Source organism: Toxorhynchites rutilus, chromosome 3 (assembly GCF_029784135.1).
Source record: "Toxorhynchites rutilus septentrionalis strain SRP chromosome 3, ASM2978413v1, whole genome shotgun sequence".
Lineage (NCBI taxonomy): Eukaryota > Metazoa > Arthropoda > Insecta > Diptera > Culicidae > Toxorhynchites > Toxorhynchites rutilus.
The window spans coordinates 236,510,466-236,534,000 of record NC_073746.1 but is presented as its reverse complement, the minus strand read 5'-3'; the positions used below and the strand labels follow the sequence as shown (position 1 = coordinate 236,534,000).

At 40.5% G+C, this 23,535-nt stretch overlaps 2 protein-coding genes across 2 annotated transcripts in view; one reads left to right on the top strand and one right to left on the bottom strand.

Annotated features, from left to right (window-relative positions):
* LOC129774047 (uncharacterized protein K02A2.6-like) overlaps positions 1–5,795 on the top strand; it is a 32,147-nt gene extending 26,352 nt beyond the window's left edge. The window contains exon 2 of the mRNA XM_055777744.1: positions 5,376–5,795. Within this exon, the coding sequence (XP_055633719.1) occupies positions 5,376–5,795 (420 nt within the window). The remainder of the gene's footprint in view (positions 1–5,375) is intronic.
* LOC129775690 (uncharacterized) overlaps positions 1–23,535 on the bottom strand; it is a 177,348-nt gene that overhangs the window by 111,454 nt on the left and 42,359 nt on the right.

Genomic DNA, 23,535 nt, shown 5'->3' with positions numbered 1-23,535 from the left:
AGATGGCAACACTCTACTATCCCCAAAGTAACGTTTCGGAAAGTTTCGGATATGCTATCGAGAAATATTAATGGTTTTATTTAGCCTGCTACATTTACCCAAATCCACTTGCACTGTAAGTTGATGACTTCTTCTCGTATTCAGCTAAATTAAATAAACTAAAGAAAGAAAAGTGGCCGAACGATTAATAATGCTGTAGGGACGGTTCTACAAATAAGGATTGTTATGTACATTTATAACCATCGATACAAGAAAACCAGAGAATGTCGTCTGTGTTGGAATATCTATCTATCTGATTTTTTTAACAGTTTAGTTTGATCACGGCCCGAAATCTCCGAAGATGAAACATGAAAATCAACTATCCTCTCAGTAGCTTCACATCGACTAGGATTCGCATTCGGCATTCGCCGTCAACATGCCTTGAATTGACGAGTGTTAAGAGCGATGATGACTGATGAACTATTCTAGCAAATGGTTATTCTAATTGATGTAACTAATAAATACAAATTTGTCTCTTCATTCAACCTGACTTCAATCCACACTTCTACTCTTCCTGACACGGAATCTTATTACCCGCGTACACAATGGCGGAATGGCTGGAATGGCAATGGCTTCAAATTCTGGACTGGTCAGCTTGTTCACCAAATCAAAACCATGTCAGGAACTTATGATGAGTGATCGGACGAATAGTAAATGCAGCTTACAAGCAGTATGAGTCATTTGAAGAGCTTAAATGAGCAGTATCCTCTGCGTAGACCGAGATACAAACTACAACATGACGCAGCTTGGTCAAAACCACCCCGAACGGGTTATTTAAACTGATTGAGAACTAAAGATGACCTATGAATTAGAAACTTATTGTAATTCATGTTAAATTGGTGTACATTTTGTAAAGGAGTGAGAGTTGTTCCATCTGGTTCTATAGTCATGAAACACTGGAATTTTTGTTTTTTTAAATGTTTCGCTCTTGTACACAACAATAAAGTTCAAATGGCCAGTCTATTAAATGAAAATAGTTGTTATATCCTACACTATATATTTCAATTCAAACGACTTCTTACATATCTCTGGAAACTCAGATAAAATGAGTGGTTCTATAGTTGCTAAACGCAGTGTAGGATGACTTTCTTATCGACCGGATTACTTCAACCAGTTTTCATATTCATATCTATGTCACTTTATTTTGCTACAGCCTCAAAAACAAAACGTACAATAGCGGTCACAATACAAAACTCCAAATTAAACTGTCGGCAGAATTTGCCACACGATAAAATTATCTTCACCCAGGGATCTCTTTTCATCGTTCCTTTAACCAGTTGGCTCGACGTGGGAACAAAAAAGGGCCATGATGTGATAACATCCGTGCATTCTTTCATCTGTTGGAAAAACTTTTATCGCACATGTCATGTTTTGTCGTGTTTTCTGTTGTTTTGTGATGATTGCTACCGATGTAGAACGGAGCGTAAGGAGCGCAGAATGACGGTGACGGTTTCTGTTGAATTGTCGAGTTTATTTTCTTTTTCGGGTAAAAAATAGGGATGACTTCCATCACACCAACGCATAACCGGAAGTTGATCTGGATGTGGCACGTTTATTATTGATAAATAATTTAATAATAAATAACTTAAAATTCTAGTATTCTATCCTAGTAAATTAATCTTTTTATTTTTGCCAAAAATCTGCTGCGTGTGTGTTGGCTTTTCTATATAAACCGGCCGCGGTATATACACCGGATAGTACTTCTCAATGGTAATCATTATTGGTTCGGGTGTACGGACTATACATGCCTCTTTTTTGCTTGGGCTCATAGGACTAGGCTGATGATATTCGATAGCAGCGGGAACCTGTTTCTCGGCGTTCGTTGAGTAAGTTGTAGCCAAAGAGATGGACCCATGCACGGGTGTTTCCGTCGGATAAATTTCTCTCTGAGGTACGATTGGCTTCCATCCGTTCAGATTTTCCTTTCCGAAGCTGTAGTCAATGTCATTTTGGTGAATGTATCGTTCAAGAGGATCCCAGATAGGATATTTGTGATTAGCATATCTTTCACTGGCGGGTTGCGTATCGTACAGGTAATTATAGAAGGTTGGAGAATATTCATCGCTAGATCTCTCAGAAAATTCATTGCTTGATATTTCAGAACGATCCAAATTAGTTTGGTCTTCGATGTAGTGATTGTTTGTGGTCTCTTGACCATTATTTCTTTCGGTTCGCATCTCTTGCGTGTCTAGTGCTGGAGACCCATGCTTTTCAATATGGCGTTCGGTCATCTCGAGATAATCTTCTGTAGCCACGAACGAACCAATAATCAGCAGAATTGAAGCTTGTAAGATTAGCTGTAAATCAGGAAAGGTTAATATGTTTACCGCAGATCGCTTTAATTAATTCTCACGTTCATGTTGATCTTATCCAGAGTGTGAATCGAACCACTTACTACCATCGAATGATAGCACATTCGTGCACCTTGAATGGTTTTATACATTGTGTATCTTCTTTTACACCGCGTGTCGATCAAGCCGTTTTTTTCATTTTTTACAACCAATCGGTCATTAAACTCTTCAAGCGTAGTTTTCGGCACCGACTACAGATAGTTATCCCGAGCGAAGGAGATCAGATACTTCAAGATAATATAATATTAAGGTGCACCGCACAGCGACATTATAATATATCAGAGAAACCGATCTGATACAATCTGTTACGGATACTGAAACGAATTTTGAAGGGGTGTTTCTATGATTAGCCTCTAGTTTGAGCCAAATCATTTTGTATTTGTTTTGTTTAGACAAATTTCGACGCTTCTTATTATTTTCATATTTTCTTTTCCGATTATCGCGCTCACACATATTTTCCCTAATTTGTTCATTTTTATAGCACTTGAATAAAGCCTCATACTACTTCACTTTTTTAAAGTGCATCCATTGTCTCAAACTATTATAGTATGCCCCATTTTTTCTACTGCACTACTTGTCTACTATTTAGGAATCGGTAGGTTGATAGCTGTAGCGAGATAGGTGCTAATCAGGAATAACTTACCTAATGAATTTTGAGGGGTTCAGAATGAAAGGGGTGTAGGTGATTTGATCGATTTTTCTTTATTAACTTTCTCTTTAGTTAAAAACTCAACTGCAAAAACGTTCCAATTTGAGATTGCTATAGAATCCGATAGATGAGGTTTTGACCAATTGTCAAATACAGCATGGAATGTGTTTGCAAGTAAGTTATGACAAAAGAGAGAGTCGATGTAGAGAAATCGAGGATGTCACTTACACCCCTTTCATTCTGAACCCCTCAAAATTCATTAGGCAAGTTATTTCTAATTGGCGCAGATTGTCCGATTTTGACACACATCCGTCTATCTTTCAGATACGAGTTCAACCATGTCGTGAGTCTTGATGCAATCCCGAGTTTGTTCAGTCTTGCTAGAAGGATTTTATGATCAACGCGGTCGAAAGTAGCCTCGAGATCCGTATACACTGCGTCCACCTGTGTACCATGCTCCATATTACGCAGACAAATGGAAACAAAGTAGACCAAATTAGTTGCGACAGACCTTTTTGGGAAGAAACCGTGCTGATCCAATGACAGATAGTTCTTGCAACAGGAAACACAGCATCATTGACAATGAAAACATATTGACAATGAAAACTTTCGAACAGGCGCAAAGTGATGTTATTCCTCGGTAGTTTTCTTTGTTACGTTTGTCTCCTTTCTTGTGTACTGGAAACATCACTGACTGCTTCCATAGCGAAGGAAACATACTCTGCTGTAGAGAGGTGTCGAATAGGACCGATAAAGGACAGGCAAGACTTGGTGCACATTTTTTCAGTACACAAGAAGGGATACCGGGTGTCAAGGAATACTTTAATTTGCGGATCGCAGCCTCCACAACATCGCTGGTGACTCGAAAGATGTCAAGATTCAATAATTGGTTTGAGTGTCTCTAACGGCAGCGGTAACTTGCATTTCGGAGGACGAACGGTAATTGAATGCTCGCTTGAAGTGAGTAGCGAAAATATCGCATTTCTCGAGTGCAGTGTAAACCGAGTGGTTCACCAGAAACATGTTTACGGGCAAGCCTTTTTCCATTCTCTTGGAGTTGACAAAGGACCAGAAAAGTTTCGGGTTTCTACGGAGATTTTTCTGCATACGCCTCGTATACTGTGTATACAGGAAGCGATTGTATAAACGGTATTCGTTGCTCGTCCGGTTCAGCTCTTGCTTAGCAAACGGACATCGCAGCCTACAGCAACGCCGGAGAGCAGAGGATCGCAATCTTTTGAGTTCTCTCAGTCGTCCATTGCCCCAGATTGGTTTCCGTGCAGTCCTCCGCGCAGGAACGCAATCAGCGATGATACGGGTCATGACATCAGAAAACCTGGCAACGGCAGCATTCACATCCTCGATGGTCTCCAGAAATTCCCAGTCGACTTGAGCTATAGCTGCGAAATCCGCTTTCTGGAAATTGAAGGAAGTCAGATCTGGTACATCTACAAATCCAGTTGGCATCGGTAGATTGACGTCAACTTCTAGTGCTGGATGATCGGGGTCGAGCGGAATAACTGGATTGACGGCCTCGGTGATCGAGCACCTTGATAAAGCAGCATCATTTGCTAGCACTAGATCGAGCAAGCGGTCATTCCTGTTCAGCACTGTATTGATCTGCGTTTTCCATGAAAACAGAATACATCGAGTAGGTCGAAGAAGCAGTCGGAAAACGTAATCGTGAGCAGTCAATAGAAGGTGGAGCATTCGACGGGATATTTCATACTAAACCAGACTGATTGTAGTCGCCAAACGCAAATGCAACATCCTGTGCTTCAAGCTGAGAAATGATAGCTCCGGTGGAATCAATATGCACTCCACATAAGGTAGAGGAAATTCGTATTCAAAACAATTCGATTATCTCCTCCTTCTTTTTTAACAGATGCCCACTAAATAGGGGGTCTTCGTAGCCACATTGATCGCGCGTTCGCTTAGTAAGCGATCGATCGTGAGTTCAAAACTCAGGGTCCTTAATTGACTAAATTGACTAATGGAATAACTATGTCCACGCAACAATCACCAGCGATGGAAATCGTCCCACGGTCGAATGAAGATCGAGACCGATGAAATTTCTTTGATGAAGATTTTCCCCGACCAGAACGGGAATCGAACTCGAACCCCCGGCATGTTAGGTTTTCATGATCGGTCAATTCGATATCTGGTCGGTTCCGTTCAACACACTGATCCAGTCCGTATAGTAGAAGTCCGAGCCCTTGGTAGATGAGCTCCGTTCCAGATTTCCTGATGTTTTTCAAAGCTACCTTTGTTGTTGCACCAAAGCACAAGTGAAGCTGTTCCTCAAACCCGAGTCACACCCTGTGTATTGTCCAAAGAGGCCAGTGTTCTACGCTGCACTTCTCAAGGGTGACGCCGAGCTAGAAAGATTGCAAGATAAAGTAATTATTTCATCAGTTCAATTCTCCAACTGGGCGACCGCCATCGTGGTTGCCCGCAAGGCTGACAACCTCTCCGTTCGTGTCTGTGGTGATTACTCTACAAGTCCCAACGACGCGCTGGAATCCGATTGCCATCCTTTGCCGAATCCGGAAGCTAGCTGGTTCCCGCTTTCCCGCAACGACCTCTCAGACGTATACTTCCAAGTAGAAGTCGAAGAGGAATCCCGTAAGATGCTGACAGTCAACACTCATCAAGGATTGTTCAATTACAACCGTTTGCCGCCCGGAATCAAATCCACCCCTGGTGCTTTCCAGAGGATCATCGACAGCATAACAGCAGTCATTCCAGGTGTCTAACCGTTGTTTCTCTCTCTTTCACAAATCAAATTCCTGTGTCATAACATCGACAAGGATGGTCTTCATTCTAATCCTGAGAAGACGCGCACCATTTCCCAGATGCCAGCCCGAAGGACGTCTCGCAGCCAGTGTTGCCATAATATAAATCTTTCTCATCTGTACTTTGTCTTCAAAAAATTTGTACCATCGGAAATATTCATTGTAGAGAAAAAATCATGAAGTATGAAAAAATACTCATTTATATGCATTTGATTATGTGTCTGATGATGGTTATACATGTTCTAATTTAGTTTGCATATCATCATTCAATAAACTTTTCGTATATTATCAATAAAATGCCGCTGATGTCGATCCACGATCATACTAAGAGATGCATTTCCAGGGATTTCAAGTAAAAATACTGATAAAAAAAAAAAAAATTTCACAAACGGTAAAAATCTGTACCAATCTGTACTTTTTGGCGAAAATCTGTAATCTGTACCAAAAATAACGAAAAAATCTTTATCTTTTCAGATAAAACTGTACGTGTGGCAACACTGCTCGCAGTTACTATCTTATTTGGGATTCGTTGGCCAGATGAAAGAACTTCGTGCGCCACTGGACGGTTTGTTGAAGAAGAATGCCCGCTGGGATTGGACCACCGAATGCCAGAGGTCTTTCGAACGTTTCAAGACAATCCTCCCCTCCGATTTGTTGCTGACTGACTTCGATCCAGATAAAGAAATCATCGTTGCAGGTGACGTTTCCAGGAACGATCCGAGTGCAGTGATTATGCATCGGGTCCCTAACGTTGCAGTCAGGGCATCGTACACGTGTCAAACGGTCGCTGATGCCAGCTGAACAAAACTATGGAGAAATCGAGAAGCTTATTTTTGCTGTCATCCGTTTGCACAAAATGGCTTTCGAACGCAGATTCACACTTCAAACCGACCACAAGCCGTTGCTGAAAATATTTGAAAGCAAGAAGGGTATTCCAGCGCTGGTTACTCACGCTGCTGCTCTACAACTTTGACATCTAGTTTGTGCCGACTGCAAGTCACGCTGGTCACGCTGATCTGCTGTCATGCCTGATGAGTTTCAACAGTAAACCGGACGAAAACTACGTCATCGCTGCTGTGCAAATCGAATCGGATGAGAATGCGATCCTCGACGACTCCACCTCTGCTTTGCCGGTCACATCTGAAATAATAGTCAAGGAGACAATCCGTGATTCAGTCCTACAAGAAATAATCCAGCACAACAACCAAGGTTGGTCGCAAACTGCAACCCAACTACAGGATCCAGCCATTCGCCAGTTCTTCGACAGACGAGACAGCCTGCAGATTGTTTAAGATTACATAATGTTTGTTGACAGGGTCGTCATTCCAGCACGTTTCCGGAAGCGCATCTTCCGTCAAATGCATCGTGGACATCCTGGGATGGATCGCATGAAGACGTTGGCTAGAAGCTTCGTTTACTGGCAAAATATAGACGACGACGTAGGAACCTGTCTTCGACATTGCAATTCCTGTGAAAAAGTCGCCAAATCCCCGAGGAAAACTTATCGTGAGTCCTGGTCGATTCCGTCGAAGCCCAGGGACCGCATTCACATCGTCTACGCTGGTCCCGTGGATGGTTACTGCTATCTGGTTATCGTCGATGATTATTCCAAATAGTCTGAAGTTTTCCGCACCCGCAGTACCAGAACGACGGTAACACTGGATATTCTCGAAGAAACCATCACAAAGGATGGAAATCCACGAACACTGGTGTCAGACAATGGTCCCCAGTTCATCAGTTCAATGTTCAAGCGGTTCTGTAAAGCAAACGGAATCTGTCACCCGATAATAGCTCCGTATCCCCTGTAGTCGAATGGACAGGCTGAAAGGTTTGTTGACACACTGAAGAGAGGACTCAAGAAGCTTGTAAAGGAGGAAAACATGGCCACTTTTCAGCATCTCCAGATGCTGTTATCCAAGTATCGCTCAACCCCGAATCGAAACGCTCCTGAAGGAAAGTCACCTGTTGAACTGTTCTTGGGAAGACCGATCCAAACAACACTCGATCGTGTCAGGCCACAGATTCCAAGCATAACTGAAGTGAATACGAAGCAAAACAACCAGTTCAACAGACGCCACAACACCATCAAACGGGAGTTCGAAGCAGATGATTTGGTTCACCAACGCAACGTAACCGAGTGGGTTCCTGGAACGATTGAGAAGCGCTAAAGCCGATTAAACTAGAACGTTCTTTTGGATACTAGACGTCTCATTTTCTCGCTCATAGCCAACCATAACGACCAGGTTGCTTCGGGCTCATTAAGGAAATTTTGGCCCGATGAACCGGATACCACGTCTGTAGAATTTAACTTTAATGGAATACTGGTCTATCTAGTCGGTCTTATCAGTCCCAATACTTCGCCGATTCGGAACTCGAGATATTGCTCGAACTTGTGTTAGTCGGAACGAATATATGTTCATAAAACGTACCGATCAAATTTGATGGAATGGACATTGAAAAACGAGTGCAGCATTTGTGCTCTTATGACAGTTGTCATCATTTCTAGACGTGGTACCGATTTTCGCTCATGCGGTGCTACTTTGAAGCGAAGTAATACTGAGAAATATATGAGATTACCTTTCACAATCGCCCGATAATCGATATATCCAAGTTAACATCCGAAAAACATAATTCGCCACATTAGACGAATCATTCGAGATAACGATATCCAAACACATCGTTCGATTTCCAGAAAATACGCCGTCAACAGCGCGTGATTGTTTTTATATATATTTTAAGGAATCAGACCCGCGATAGGCACGCGGATGCTTAGGAAAGCAATTTATGTAAACTCCAAACTAATATAGAATAAAGAGAGCATTTCACGTCTGTTTCGACTGTCAAAGGAATCGCGTGCATTTTTTAAAAATCGTCTTAACTTCCATAAGCGTGTTCACTGGTGTCCGTGAATACGTGCAGCTCCACAGTCTAATAAAAAATGCCCAACATAATATCTGAATCTGTTTCTTCAACCACATCTGAATGCGATTCGCATTTTGTTGAAATACTTGAATACTCTTGTTGAAATGTTGAAATACAACATTTGGCTTCGGGACGTGCTGCTCTTTGATCCACGAAAGAACATGCTTACTTAAAATCCCGATGTAGACCTCCGTGTTTATTTTGTGGGGAACCTCCCCGCAATCTTACATTACGATCTTCCGTGCCGAGAGTCGCTGATCCTGTGTTCCTTTGCCATTTGGCTGATTGAACGCACTATATTCTACCGAATCCCTCGAATCCCTGATGACAGCGATAACCCTCGGAATCCGAGCTGATCTCGGACGACCTGTTGCCACCTTCGCGGATAAGGGATAGCCTTTCTTTTCTAGGTCTAAGACCCTTTTCACGGTCTACCGGGACACTCACACGGCGATTTTTTTTCTGCGTGTGGGACAAATCACGAATACGCTACCACTTCGTCATGGTGCAATTGTCTATCATGATATGAATTATAACTACCGTGCATACGAAGAAAACAAAAGCATTGTATGCGCAGGTGAAACGGGAACCTTATTTGTACGATGGTGCAAATATTGTCAGGATTACCTAATCAATGATCAACAGATTCTGTAGAATGGTTCATGTAGAGATGAGAAAAAAAGGTTCTATAACGATTTGAAGTCACAGAAACCTGAGAGCTCTTGAAAATATATGAACTTCCGAGCAATGACAAATGATTCGTTTTGTACAATCCCATGTGCCTTTTGCGATACATTTTGTACGTTCTTGATGATGTGTTCAAACTAAACCAAAGGTGGAGTCGTCGAGGATCGCATTCTCATCCGATTCGATTTGCACAGCAGCGATGACGTAGTTTTAGTCCGGTTTACTGTTGAAACTCATCAGGCATGACAGCAGATCAGCGTGACCAGCGTGACTTGCAGTCGGCACAAACTAGATGTCAAAGTTGTAGAGCAGCAGCGTGAGTACCCAGCGCTGGAATACCCTTCTTGCTTTCAAATATTTTCAGCAACGGCTTGTGGTCGGTTTGAAGTGTGAATCTGCGTTCGAAAGCCATTTTGTGCAAACGGATGACAGCAAAAATAAGCTTCTCGATTTCTCCATAGTTTTGTTCAGCTGGCATCAGCGACCGTTTGACACGTGTACGATGCCCTGACTGCAACGTTAGGGACCCGATGCATAATCACTGCACTCGGATCGTTCCTGGAAACGTCACCTGCAACGATGAATTCTTTATCTGGATCGAAGTCAGTCAGCAACAAATCGGAGGGGAGGATTGTCTTGAAACGTTCGAAAGACCTCTGGCATTCGGCGGTCCAATCCCAGCGGGCATTCTTCTTCAACAAACCGTCCAGTGGCGCACGAAGTTCTTTCATCTGGCCAACGAATCCCAAATAAGATAGTAACTGCGAGCAGTGTTACCACACGTACAGTTTTATCTGAAAAGGTAAAGATTGTTTCGTTATTTTTGGTACAGATTACAGATTTTCGCCAAAAAGTACAGAATGGTACAGATTTTTACCGTTTGTGAAAATTTTCTCTTTTTTTTATCAGTATTTTTACGTGAAATCCCTGGAAATGCATCTCTTAGTATGATCGTGGATCGACATCGGTGGCATTTTATTGATAATATACGAAAAGTTTATTGAATGATGATATGCAAACTAAATTTGCGATTTGATAGTCGGTGTTTTTTTATTTTATTTTTCTTTATTATAGTGACTTTCAACACATTTCGGCTGGTTCTTCACTTTTACTTCCATTTTTGGAAGAATGTCGGGAGTAAGAATTGAACTCGTGATCTCTGCGTGAGAGGTGTGGATGTTACCACTACGCCAGATCGCCTCCTGCAGTTTTTACCTGGTTTATACAGGGTTTGGTTTAACGATAACGTGTTACTTAAGTTTATATTATGCTTCGAATGCACCGTAGTAATGTTCATTAGTAAAACATACTATTTGCGAGAAAAAAAATATGAGGGTCTTAGACACCAAGACCCGACTGCTTTGTCGACGTAGGACTACGGAATAATTTTATTCAGTCGCTTATTAAAATTAGGATGTATGATTTTTTTAATAAAAACTCTTAAGAATAAGGTTTTGGTGGTCCTGATGGTTTGCGTGATTTTGTAGAAGCAGGAGGAGATGGTTGATTCATGATTCATTCTTGTCCTCGCGAGAACAATACACAAGCTGGTCTATGTACTCTAGACACACTACGGTCCCAGGCGATTTTACATTTGTTTCCCCAATGCCACCAATGGATGGACTGCCAATTCATTGACAATGCATAAAAACAAAAATTTGTAATTTTGCAATGATGCAATGTATCTTTTAGTCGAATCTCTACCTTAGGTTTGAAACCAAAATTTGAAGAACGATAAAAAATGCACTGCGGTGATAGATCTTTCATTCACAGCATACTATCGATCTTTCGAAGCGATATCGCACCTATACTTCGGTTCGGACAATATTTCTATGTATTAACTGTATATCAGTCTATATATTGACTCAGTCTATTATATTGACTGTCTATATAACTCGCTGACTAAACCGAGACTAGAACTAAATTGGGCATGCGATTGATTTAATATTCATCTAGTTAATATTTCTCTACTGCTTTGCCTCTGCGCGCCAGAGTAAGCTCTGCACGCCAGTGTAAGCTCTGCACGATGCTTGGTTTGTGCATATTCTGAGAATGCATTCTGGAACCAAAAACACGACAGAAAAAAGGAAATTGAGATTGTACAATGGACTTTCACAAATTTCAGTGAGTAATTGATATTCGGCATTGAACAAAAAATGTGTTTCCACCAATATAAATATTCTTTGGAGTTTCGCAAAGAACTCATCGAAGTTTTTATATCAGCTGTACATAAATGTTGTGTGACTTTATGGAAAAACAATAGTGTAAACCAAAAATATTTCATTATTGGTAACCCTGATTATCATAGGACAGTATTGCTATGATGTAAGATTGTGAATCAATTATTCAATAGCAAACAAAATAATCAAAATCATTGAAACAACCATTCCCATCCTCCACGAATGACGCAGCTAACGCTCGCGTAACAATGTATTACATTGGAAAATATTTATATAGCGTCTTCAACTGGTAGTAAATTAAGCTCAATATACTTTTGTGGCACTTCCGTTCATAAACTCTAGCGAAGGAATGGCGTGAACTGACCGTAACTAAACAGCAGTAAAAGATTCTGCAGTCGATATAAAGTCTTTTGGCGGTTGCCGCAAAACAAACATAAATAGTTTATAAATCCGTCTCGCGTGCCAATTGATCGTGATCACTCGATCAAATAGTATCTTCGTGAGCTGTTTTTTTGTGTGTGAAAAATTCTAATATTTTTTTTCGATGAAGAACTCTCAGGTTTTTCTAATCATAGCGACAGTCACTATAAGCTGTTCTACAGATGAATCAAGTGTGAAACAAAAGCGTTACATTTATGAACGTGATGATCGTGACTTCCAAACATCAGATTACGAGACCTATGAAAGGCCGCAACCAGAACCAACGTACACTCAGCAGAATCGAGTTAAAAAATTTCATGAAATTCAATCCCATCTGAATGAACTTCTTCGTATTCATGAAGACTCTTATGATATCACTCATCAATACAACAGCGGAGGTCAAAACGAGTGGCAGCTACCTCAAAAGGATTCATTTAAAGGAAACTACCAAGCTCATTTCGGTTACAACCAACAACCGTCTTCCTTTCAACAACCGACGAGAGGATTGATGAACATGATCATCTCTCAACAAGTGAGGCACCCAGTAGAATTTCCAAGGCGTGAACTACGTCCATCGGTGATGGATTTAAATACCCCTTCCCCTGTTGTAACTCCATATACATTTGAGCGACCGATGACCTTGCTGGCGAAAAAGGCAGCGTTTGAGAGACCGCTCCACAATGGGTACATACACCAATGTTCCCTCGAAGCTCAGAATGCCGCTACCTTTCTTTGTACTCGGTTGTTTGGGTCACTCCACCCGAATTGCAATGAAAATTTGTTTTGCGATGATCGGAATGTTTTCCCATCGCCGATCGATCGTGTGCAAACCGATGTTGATGACGACGATGACGGTAATCTGTTGGAGCAGGAACACGACGTGGCAATCGATGGCGATGAAAGTGGGGAGCAGCAGCAACGGCATCATGGAGATGAATCTCAACGCGTAGAAGTACACGAGAAGGCAGATAATAATGTTGCAGATAGCGATGAAGAGCACGAGGAAGGGAAACACTCCAGGGAAACTTGGTTCCCCTTAATATGGGTTTCAAATAAAGGTGCATTCAGAATTCATCACAGAAACGGAAACTGGGCTCAATTTGGTGTGAAATTTGGTCATATAGTACCAAAGAATACGAAACTAGGTAAACATTTAACATATTCAGAAGTGGAGACAAACGAGAAGGCATCGAAAAAAGTGGCCAATTCATATCGGTGCGAACATTGGTTGGACTGTGTCAAAAATAGACAGAGGTGGGCGAGTTTGGATGGGATGTAAATGAACTAACTCAAGAATCAGAAAAAAAAACTTTGTTATCGAATAAAATCATACGTAAGGGACAGTGTAGTTTCAATGAAACAATTACATTTTTTTCATATAAGAATTATATATGCAAAAGTCCAGCAATTTACTCAGAATATTTTATAAAAAATTACAGAACTGTATTATTTATTTTTGATAACATTAAAACAAGAATAAATGGTAATATATATATATACAAAAAGTTTCAATCAATTGTATAGATAGCAAGCTCCGGAAATTTCTTTTCAAGTGGAACCTTTAGATAAGTGGTAACGTAATCTCATTACAGATTTCGTGAACAAGTCTTTGCACCAGATGCCAATCTTAATTTCATTTCATTCAACTTTTTTTTTCATCTCATTTTCATAAAAATGAAAGTAAATAACAACATTAATTCCCTTATATCCCATCCTTTTCCTGATAAAAATATGTCACTCTTCTAAACTCGAGTCAACCGCGAGTAATCGGTTTTCTACCTTATTAACAATATAATTAAGGATAATTGTTATGGATATATATAGTTTATGTAAATAGTTAAGAATTCGGCTCCTTTAAACTTATGTAACTGAGCCTGTAAAAATAAACGAATTTATAAAAAAAATAACATTAAAACGTCCTAATGATAACCATTTCAATTTTCGATCTACATTTTGCAAACGCATCAAAAGAAAGTTTTCCTGATTGTCGTATATTTAGCGTAGCGTAATTGGTGGTGTCAAGTATAATTTGTAGAGAAAACAAATGTGAATAATGGGAATTCTTCCAAGGGCTTATACTTGGACATTTAAACTCCAGAAATATTAGGCTGTCAAAAAAGTCCTGCGGTATTTCCGCGAAGTGTCGTTGTAAGCGCGTAGTTCTAGTTGTATTCATTGTATCGAGTCATACTACAGCTTGTTGGAAAGGTATTTTTGCGCTATAATATAGTCCTTGATAGTGTTTTGTTTGGTTAAGTCGTTCGTGAGTTATAGTGTCGCAAATATGGAGCAAAATAAAGAGAAAATCCGACATATTTTACAGTACTACTATGACAAAGGCAAAAATGCATCTCAAGCTGCCAATAAAATTTGTACAGTTTATGGACCCGATATAGTTTCCATTTCCACCGCACAACGATGGTTTCAACGTTTTCGTTCTGATATAGAGGTCGTCGAAGATGCGCCACGCTCCGGAAGGTCTGTCGTCGAAAATGCGACAAAATCGCTGAATTAGCCGAGAAAGACCGGCATAGTAGCAGCCGTTGCATCGGCCAAGAGCTGGGGATAAGTCATCAAACCGTTATTAACCATTTGAAGAAGCTTGGATTCACAAAGAAGCTCGATGTATGGGTGCCACACACGTTGACGCAAAAAAACATCTTTGACCGTATCGACGCATGTGAATCGCTGCTGAATCGCAACAAAATCGACCCGTTTCTGAAGCGGATGGTGACTGGCGATGAAAAGTGGGTCACTTACGACAACGTGAAGCGCAAACGGTCGTGGTCGAAGCCCGCTGAAGCGGCTCAGACGGTGGCCAAGCCCTCATTAACGGCCAGGAAGGTTCTGTTGTGTGTTTGGTGGGATTGTCAAGGAATAATCTATTATGAGCTGCTTCCCTATGGCCAAACGCTCAATTCGGACCTGTACTGCCAACAACTGGACCGCTTGAAGGTAGCACTCATGAAGAAGAGGCTGATAAACAGAGGCTGCATTGTCTTCCATCAGGACAACGCCAGGCCACACACTTCTTTGGTGACGCGCCAGAAGCTCCGGGAGCTCGGATGGAAGGTTCTTTTGCATCCGCCGTATAGTCCGGACCATGCACCAAGTGACTACCACCTGTTTTTGTCCATGGCGAACGAGCTAGGTAGTCAGAAGTTAGCCACAAAAGGGGCCTGTGAAAATTGGCTATCCGAGTTTTTTGCCAATAAGGAAGCGAGCTTCTATAACAGGGGTATTATGAAGTTGGCATCTCGTTGGGAACAAGTCATCGAACAAAACGGCGCATATTTGACTTAAAACAGATGATTGTAACTAATTTTATGAACAAATGGAAATTAAAAAAAAATACCGCATGACTTTTTTGACAGCCTAATATAAAGATTTTTTTTTCGGGTTTCTGCCAAATTTCTAAACTAGACAACTCGCTTAAAACCTCTTGCGGTTCAACGATCGGCCTGTTGCTGCACATCGAGACCTGGCGAACACTGTTAAACGGGTATCTGGTTTTTGTACGATCGTTTTCATAGCATCGTCGTACTTTGCGTCGTAACAGTGCCTAGCTGCAGTGTGAGGGAGTAGTTTTGGACGTAATTCTTCGTGTGTAAATCCCAGCTGTGAAAATTCAGGCCACCGATCTTTTGATTGCCACAGGAAATCCGGCCCTTCAAACCACCGGCTTTCGAAGTTCAAACTCGGCGTTCACTCCGTGGCTTCATTCAGACGACTGGAAACCTTCCGCCATTCAGAAAACTCGGTTGACTCTGTATCGCTGGTGGCCTGAAATGGACTGTGACTGTGCAAAAATACTGTTTATTAATGTTGTAAGTATGTCCATACTGGATAGTACATGCCAATCGGGAATTAACCAAAGCTGTCAGAAGCTATAGGCTCTAGCGAGTGTTTGTGAAAGGATGCTTTAATTGTTTAACCGTGTTTACATCTGATTGAGAAAACTACGCTTCCTTGTTTCGCATACCGAAGTCCTCGATCGTAACCCATGGAATGAATCTGCGTAACGGTAAGTATCACCCGTCCTCTGAACACTGATTCCATGAGGGCTTACCGCGAGATTTGGCTCGTTTGTTAAATAGTCCTCCGGCAGCGGGACAGACGACATGTCATCCAAAAATGCGCGAACCTTGACCGTACAGATTTGCAACTGCTGTGGTGAGTACGGTAATCGTACCCGCGAGATGGGGCAGCTTCCAAATTATTCTGTTTCTGGGTGGCTCGAACGTGGTGTGTAAATTTGGTGACTTCGGAGTAGGTGCGACGGATGAATATTTGTCACCATATGTACTGGTTGAAAGCTTGGTCAAAGGATTAAGTAGCAGGCGATGATGCGTGATCGAGCATCTAACAACTCCACTCCAGAAAATCCTGGGAGCAAGTCGCCTGCAACACCTGATCCCAATTGCGTAGCCCAAGCGTTTCCTGCAGAAGTTCTTGGATCGTTTTGTGTATTGGTGCACCACAAACTTTCTCGAAGTGAGTGTCGCTAAATGTTCAATTATAACCTTCCGGAGACGGCCTATCATATACAACTACACCAATCGTGGAGAACAACTTGAACGCTTCGAGAAGGTTAAGGATCTTGGAGTGTTGTTGGATTATCGACTCTCTTTCACACTACAATACACAGCTATAATTGATAAAGCCAATCGTTAATCAGGGTTCATCTAAAAAATCACTGAAGGTTTTGATGATCCCTTGTGTCTGCGTGCTCTTTACTGTTCGCTAGTCAGGCCAATTCTAGAGTATGAATCTATCGTTTGGTGTCCATTTGAAGCAGTGTGGATTGCGAGAATTGAGTCCGCGCAAAGGAGATTTGTGAGGCGGGCGCTGAATAACCTGCATTGGCGTGACCCGATGAATCTTCCACCTTATGAGAATCGATGCGTGCTGTTGCATATTGAACCCCTCCAAATTCGGTGTGCTATCAATCAAGCTGTATTCGGAACGAAGATCCTACGGGCTGAAATTGACAGTTCTGAGCTACTGGGTCGCATGCGCATATATGCACCTGAACGAGTTCTGCGATCTAGGCAGATCATCCAAGCTACACGCAGGAACACTCGATATGGCTCACACGATCCAATACATTTTGTTTGTAGACGTTTTCATGAAGTATAAAGTTTGTTTGATTCTAATATGTTTACTTGCTCATTTCGTCAAAGTTTCTATTCCGCGTGTCCGTTTAAATTTAAGTAAGTTCCATAAAGACCTTGATGTCAAATGATAAATAAATAATAAAGACAATAACGACAAATACAAATTTTCCTTCTTAGTTTTCCGAAGATTTTCAATTGTCATGTTTCATTGGAATATGGTTGGTTGAAATATGTATAATATTTTTATGGAACCCTCTCCACCTTTGAGAGGAGGAAGGGGTGTCAAATCTTCATAAAAACATTTCTCGTGCCCAAAAACCCTCTCATTCCAGATTAGGCTCCATTTGCTTGCCATTTGCCATTTGCTTACACCTCGAGTTATGCGGAGGAGTGTCGAATCACCACAGAAACATTTGTTGCCTCTCAAAACCTCTACATGCCAAATTTGGTTCCATTTGTTTTATTAGTTCTCGAGTTCAACATAGAAACATTTCTTGCCCCCTAAAATTGCTCCATTTGCTTGATTAGTTCTCGAGTTATGCAGAGGTTTGTGTTTCATTTATATGGCAGCTGCCTCTTAGAGAGGGGGAGGGGTCTCAAACAATCATAAGAACCTTCTCCGACCCTAAAAAACCCTACATACAAATTTTCACGCCGATCGGTTCAGCAATTTCCAAGTCCATGAGAATCAGAAAAACTTACAGACCTAAATCCAATTTATACATATTAGGGTGGCAATAGATGTATGAAAAAACTTTCACCATCGAATTTCAAAAACCGACCATGTACATTTTGTTTATTGGCCCAAAAAAAAGATCTGTACCAAATTTCAGCTCAATCGGACATGATTTATCGGTGCATTAAAGCGCTTTTTTCATACTCGAAAATCTTCCAAGGCGGAACTGAGAAAATCGAAAAAAATTTTCGATGCCAAATGATTTCAAAATGCATGAAACGTCGAGATCTGGTGTCAGCTCGACAAAAAAAAATTTGGCCGAAAATCGACCACCAGACTTTTTATGCATTTTTAAGTCATTTGGCATCGAAAAAAAAATTGATTTTCTAAATTTCCCTTCCCCTATGGAAGATTTTCGAGGACCAAAAAATCAAAACTTTGAGAGCTGAAATTTTGCACAGGTCACTTTTCGTGGGAAAAAGAAAGGAGGCAAGTTGATTTGAAGAAGTGCACCGGGCTAAATAATGACTTTTGTACTTAGTTATCACGAACTGGTATGCGTGAATGTACACCTAGAAACGTGCTCGATATCATCAAATAATTGACCACAATTACATAGATTATAAGTAGCAAGATCTACACGATAGAAACGTTCATTGAGAGTTCCGTGATTGAACATGAACCTGAACAATATTCTCATAATATCTGTATCGATATTCAACCCTCCAGGCTCCGAAGACTATATCTTCTAAGATCATTTCCGCTCCATCGACTATGCCAACTGGTAAGCCCACGCTGTTGCCAATTGGAGGTGAATTCGTAATAACGATTTTGCGTAATAGGGGAGAGGGAGGCAAGATGACGAATCGGTAATTTGACCCGTTGTAATGAAGGTAGCGCCACCTACTTTTTACTGAAGATGCATCATTACAAGGCCAAACTTTGTATTCAGTAACTCTGCCTAGAACGTTATCACAAAAAAGTGAAAAATAAAAATGAGAAAAATCGTGATTTTGTTATTTTTTTCCGTTTCTTCAAATTTCATTATCCACTTTATGAGAAAAGTTAAAACTTCAAAATAATTATATACATGATAAAGGTACTCTATTGTACATAATCTGTTTGTTTCCGGCGAGTTTCAATCAATCAATCAATTTTTTTCAGCTAATTTTTTTTATTGAAAAAGTCGCTTGGGGGCAAGTTGGCGAGCTGTAACATTATGTTAATTTTTGGTTTTTGATTGCAGATGGTGAGAACTTATAAGCGAAAAAGAGACCAATATTGGTCGGATACCAGTTTGGAGAATGTTATGAAAGCTATAGAAGAAGGTTTGTCTGTTCTGGGTGCTTCAAAACAGTTTGGTGTGCCAGAACCAACTATCGATGCTATCACGAAAATATCCAGACATGGAGGTTAGATTTTCAACTCAGCATTTGCGTTTCCATGTTCTTTATGCAAGAAATATTAAATCTGTATCAATTTCAGTATACGTCGTCCAATAAAGGCCGCTTTAAAGCCACATTCAGGTCCAGCTTCGAAGAATTGCCTATTCGTTTGCGGTTAAAAATGGCATAGAGCACCCTTTCAAAGGAACATGCGCTGGACGGACATGGGTTGAAATGTTTATGAAGGCTCATAAGCTATCTTTGAGAAAGCCAGAAAATACCTCAGCGGCTCGATTAATGGCGTTCAATAAATAAAATTGTGACTTATTTTTTCGAACTTTGGGAGATATACGAGCTCAGTATCGTTTTCCTGCGTGTGACATTTACAGTGTTGATGAAAATGGCATTTTCACTGTTCCAACCAAGGATAAATAAATAATCGTCATTACATTTTGTTGATTTTTAGGTGACCAAACCATATTCGCCAACTTGCCTCCAGGCATTCGCCATCTTGCCTTCACGTGGAGGCAAGATGGCGAATTCGACGCTTTTTGCGCAAAGCTTTTGGGTGGACAAGTTTTTTAGTTGTTTCGCCCATCCAATAGATAATATGATAGAAAACACTTCAGGCTATATGAATCAGCATCAACATTAAAAAAAAAATAATACCAAGATCCAGGGCTCGCCAAAGCTTAACGTCGCCAATTTGCCTCCCTCTCCCCTATACGTTTGAATTCTCTAAAATTTTCGTTACATGCATTATTTTCAATTTCATGGGGTGACCCTGTAAATGAAAAGCGTAGACCTATGTCAAAATTTCCTCACCCATCTCATTCATCCATCTGATTCTGCTGGATGACATTTCCGTTTCCTCATTGAGATTTTCATTTAAATTGAGTATTTTTTGCCGTTTTGTCAGCTGTTCCTAACTCTCTACTCATGGAGACATAGGATTTAGTCCTGGGAATTGAATTACCATTTTCTAACAAAGAAATCATCTTATGTTTGACCGTATGTATCCGTACCATCGAAACACAGTTTTTCACTATAAGACATTTCTTCTTTTAGACATAACTCTACAATAACGACTCGTATTACTATCAAATTCGCAGTGTAAACATTTCATAGGTGACATATTAAGATGCCATTTTCGATTTTTACAAATCTATCGCCCACGGTACCAATGTAGTACGTAAAGGCGCCTAATAAGATAGCACTAAACATCGCAAAAACACGCAATTGGCGGAGCTTATCATACTGAGAAGGTGAACGCCATCCTTGGAGAATTAGGTGCGGCAGGTCTCTTTGTCTAACTAAACCGTGCAGAGATGATTTCCCGATATGTGATCCCACTCGACGAATCAACGGATGTCAGCTCTTGAGTACAATTTCTGATATTTGTGATGTACAATAATTCTAGAGGTATTGAGACAAATTTTAGTAACAATTCAGGAATTCTGGGAATGTTTTGCTATACTGTATCATAGCGACTTTCAATCTTTGACTGATTCGTCACTCGGGCCACGGCTTCCATTCCGAAGGAAGAATGTCGGGAGTGAGCATTCAACTCGTGACCTCTATCGTGAGAGGTACGGGTGTTGACCACTACGCCAGATCGCCTCATTCTGAAAAAAAACTAAAAAGTACTCTAAGTGGCAAAGGAGCTAATTCATGCATCAAAGTTCGTTCACTTTGGAGCTACAAATCAAACAAACAAATATGATTCTGTTCCGTGACAATAGTCAGGAATCAGGCATACTGAAAATATTAACATTTTCGAAAGGCTCTGAAATGCGATTGATAAAGAAGAGAATGAGCTAGATTTGGATCAGAAATTTGAAATTATTTTTTTCTGTGTACTTCCTGAATGAACATTTAAGTGCTATTTTTGAGATTCGCCTCAACGTAATTTATCCATATTTTCAGGGGCCGCGAGAATCTTCATTACAATATAATGGATCGCGAAGGTCAATAGTTTGGGGCTCGCTGGTCTAGTGAAACCGATCAAATAAACGTTAGTGAAGCAATAGCGTCGCTCTACTTTGCTCAGCTGTTTTGATAAGGAGCAGTTCAAAACAGCGCTAAGAGTTCTGTGTAGAACTAGCTTGAGATTCGATAAGGATATGTGATATGTGTGACAAGGAGTAGCAGATTATCGGGTTTAACGTGACTTTTAGATAATGGATAGTAGTGTAACAAGCAAGGAGTGTAGATACTTTTGAATATTTAATCCATGGTAAGCTCTTATATATTTTCTAGCTCGGATACGAGAACCCATGCAGCTTGCTTGTACCATCAGTGACGCTTTCGTCACGCAGCTTGATTTTGTAATCCGTGATAGGGAAATACCTCGCGGTGTGTACAAATGTATGGGACATTAGAAGCTCTCATTTTAATGTTGTTTTAACAAATTAGCTATTTAGAATTCTATGATTTTTATATCAAAATGACTTTAAATCCATCGAAGTGTTCTGTGATATCGTTTTCCTGCAAGTGATCTTCAATAATCTTCGATTATAAGTTGCATGGTGTAATATTGGAACGTGTCAATACCATCAAAGACCTTGGCCTTGGTCATGTTGGACTCCAAGCTAACATTTCATGTCCACATTTCCTACATTACGTCTAAAGCATCCAAAGCAGTTCAAAGAGACACTCTACTGCGCATTGATACGTTCAATTCTTGAGTACGCTTGTGACCCATTCCAGCGTGACGTGACAACGGTTTGACTCACTAAACACCGGTTTTTTTCTCGTTTTCATGTATAAATCACACGATTTCCAGATGGTTAACGATTTTAAAGTGAAATTGAGAAAATTTCCTACAAGAATCTTCAGTTTGGGAATATTTTGCAGTTGAATTCGCTTGTTGCCAGCTCAATACTTTTGTGACGTGACAACACCTGTCTTTTTGCGCGTTCCGACTTTTGAACATTAATGTTGTATTTTCAGTTCCTTTTCAAAACATACAAATAAACTTTGTTCTATGATTTGTCAATGAAAGGTGAACGTAGTTTTTCAAAAAAATTGCAACGGAATGCATTTTGTGACATGACAACGCGCTCTGTGGGAATAAACTGTCTCCACGAAGCGTTATCACGTCACACAATCAATAAGTTGTATTAAATAAGAATTTCACCGTATTGCAGCGAGAGATATACTATTTTTTTATGTTTTTTTTATTACTCTGAACACTTCTTAGTTTCCTCTGAGATCTCCCCTTTCCCTTCCAAAAGTTCACTCTGGCGCTTGCCATCAATGGCTAGCACAGACCTGGTTCATCGAGTGGCGCTCACTACAGGGGGAACGCCTTTGATTTTGCTATCAGAAACTTTTGATAAACTCTTTGTATGCATCCGCGCACATACCTGTGCAAGGGAGTTTATGTTTGCGTGTTGAAGATGACTTTGACTTTGACGTTGACTTTGATCGTTGATCGTTGATCGTTGATGTTTGCGTGTGCATTCGTATGTGCACTTTTTTGTATAACTCCACACACGTCGCTCTAAGGCTAAGTTATGTCCACTCAAACATTATCTCCCTCTCACTTAAATCCTATCTCTCACTATTAAACTTTTTTTTATTCCTCTTCGCGCACCCATGGATACATGCCAACATTACCATTCACGATCGTATTGTGGGATGCATGCCATTTCCGGTCCTTAATATCCGTTTTTAACGAACCGGAAGGCACCACCCTCGATTCCAAAATGGTATCAGAATACGATATTCGACTTCCGCTGGTAAGCCCATATTGTATGGGGTTTCCATATTTTTTCAGCATTCAATACTACCATCAGCAAACCGGAAGTTGAAATAAGATTATATCTCATATTATGGAATCTACGTTCATATATTGTTGATAAAACATAAGAGAAAGATCATTTGTATGTTTTGAAACGGAACTGTAATTAATTAAATTAATCATTTAATCATTAATGTTCAGCAGTCCGAAACAGGAAAAAGTCAGGTGTTGCCACGTCACAAAAGTATTTGACTGACAACAAGCCAATCTAGCAATAAAATATTCTCCAACTGATGATTCTTGTTGGAAATTTTCCTAATGTTACTATAACATCGTTTAATTTTGTGTGCTTTATTAATGAAAACGCAAAAAAGTGTTTGTAGTGAGTCAAAATGTAGTTCCGTCGCACTGGAATGGATCGAATACTTTTCGTGACGTGACAACAACTTCTGAAGACAGTTGATACTCCTCTATTTGTGGACCGATCTCAACAATATTTTATGGGTTGTTGATCTTCATTGTTTGCTCAGAGAAACTCAAGTATAAAAATATTTGAACCTATGTTCATC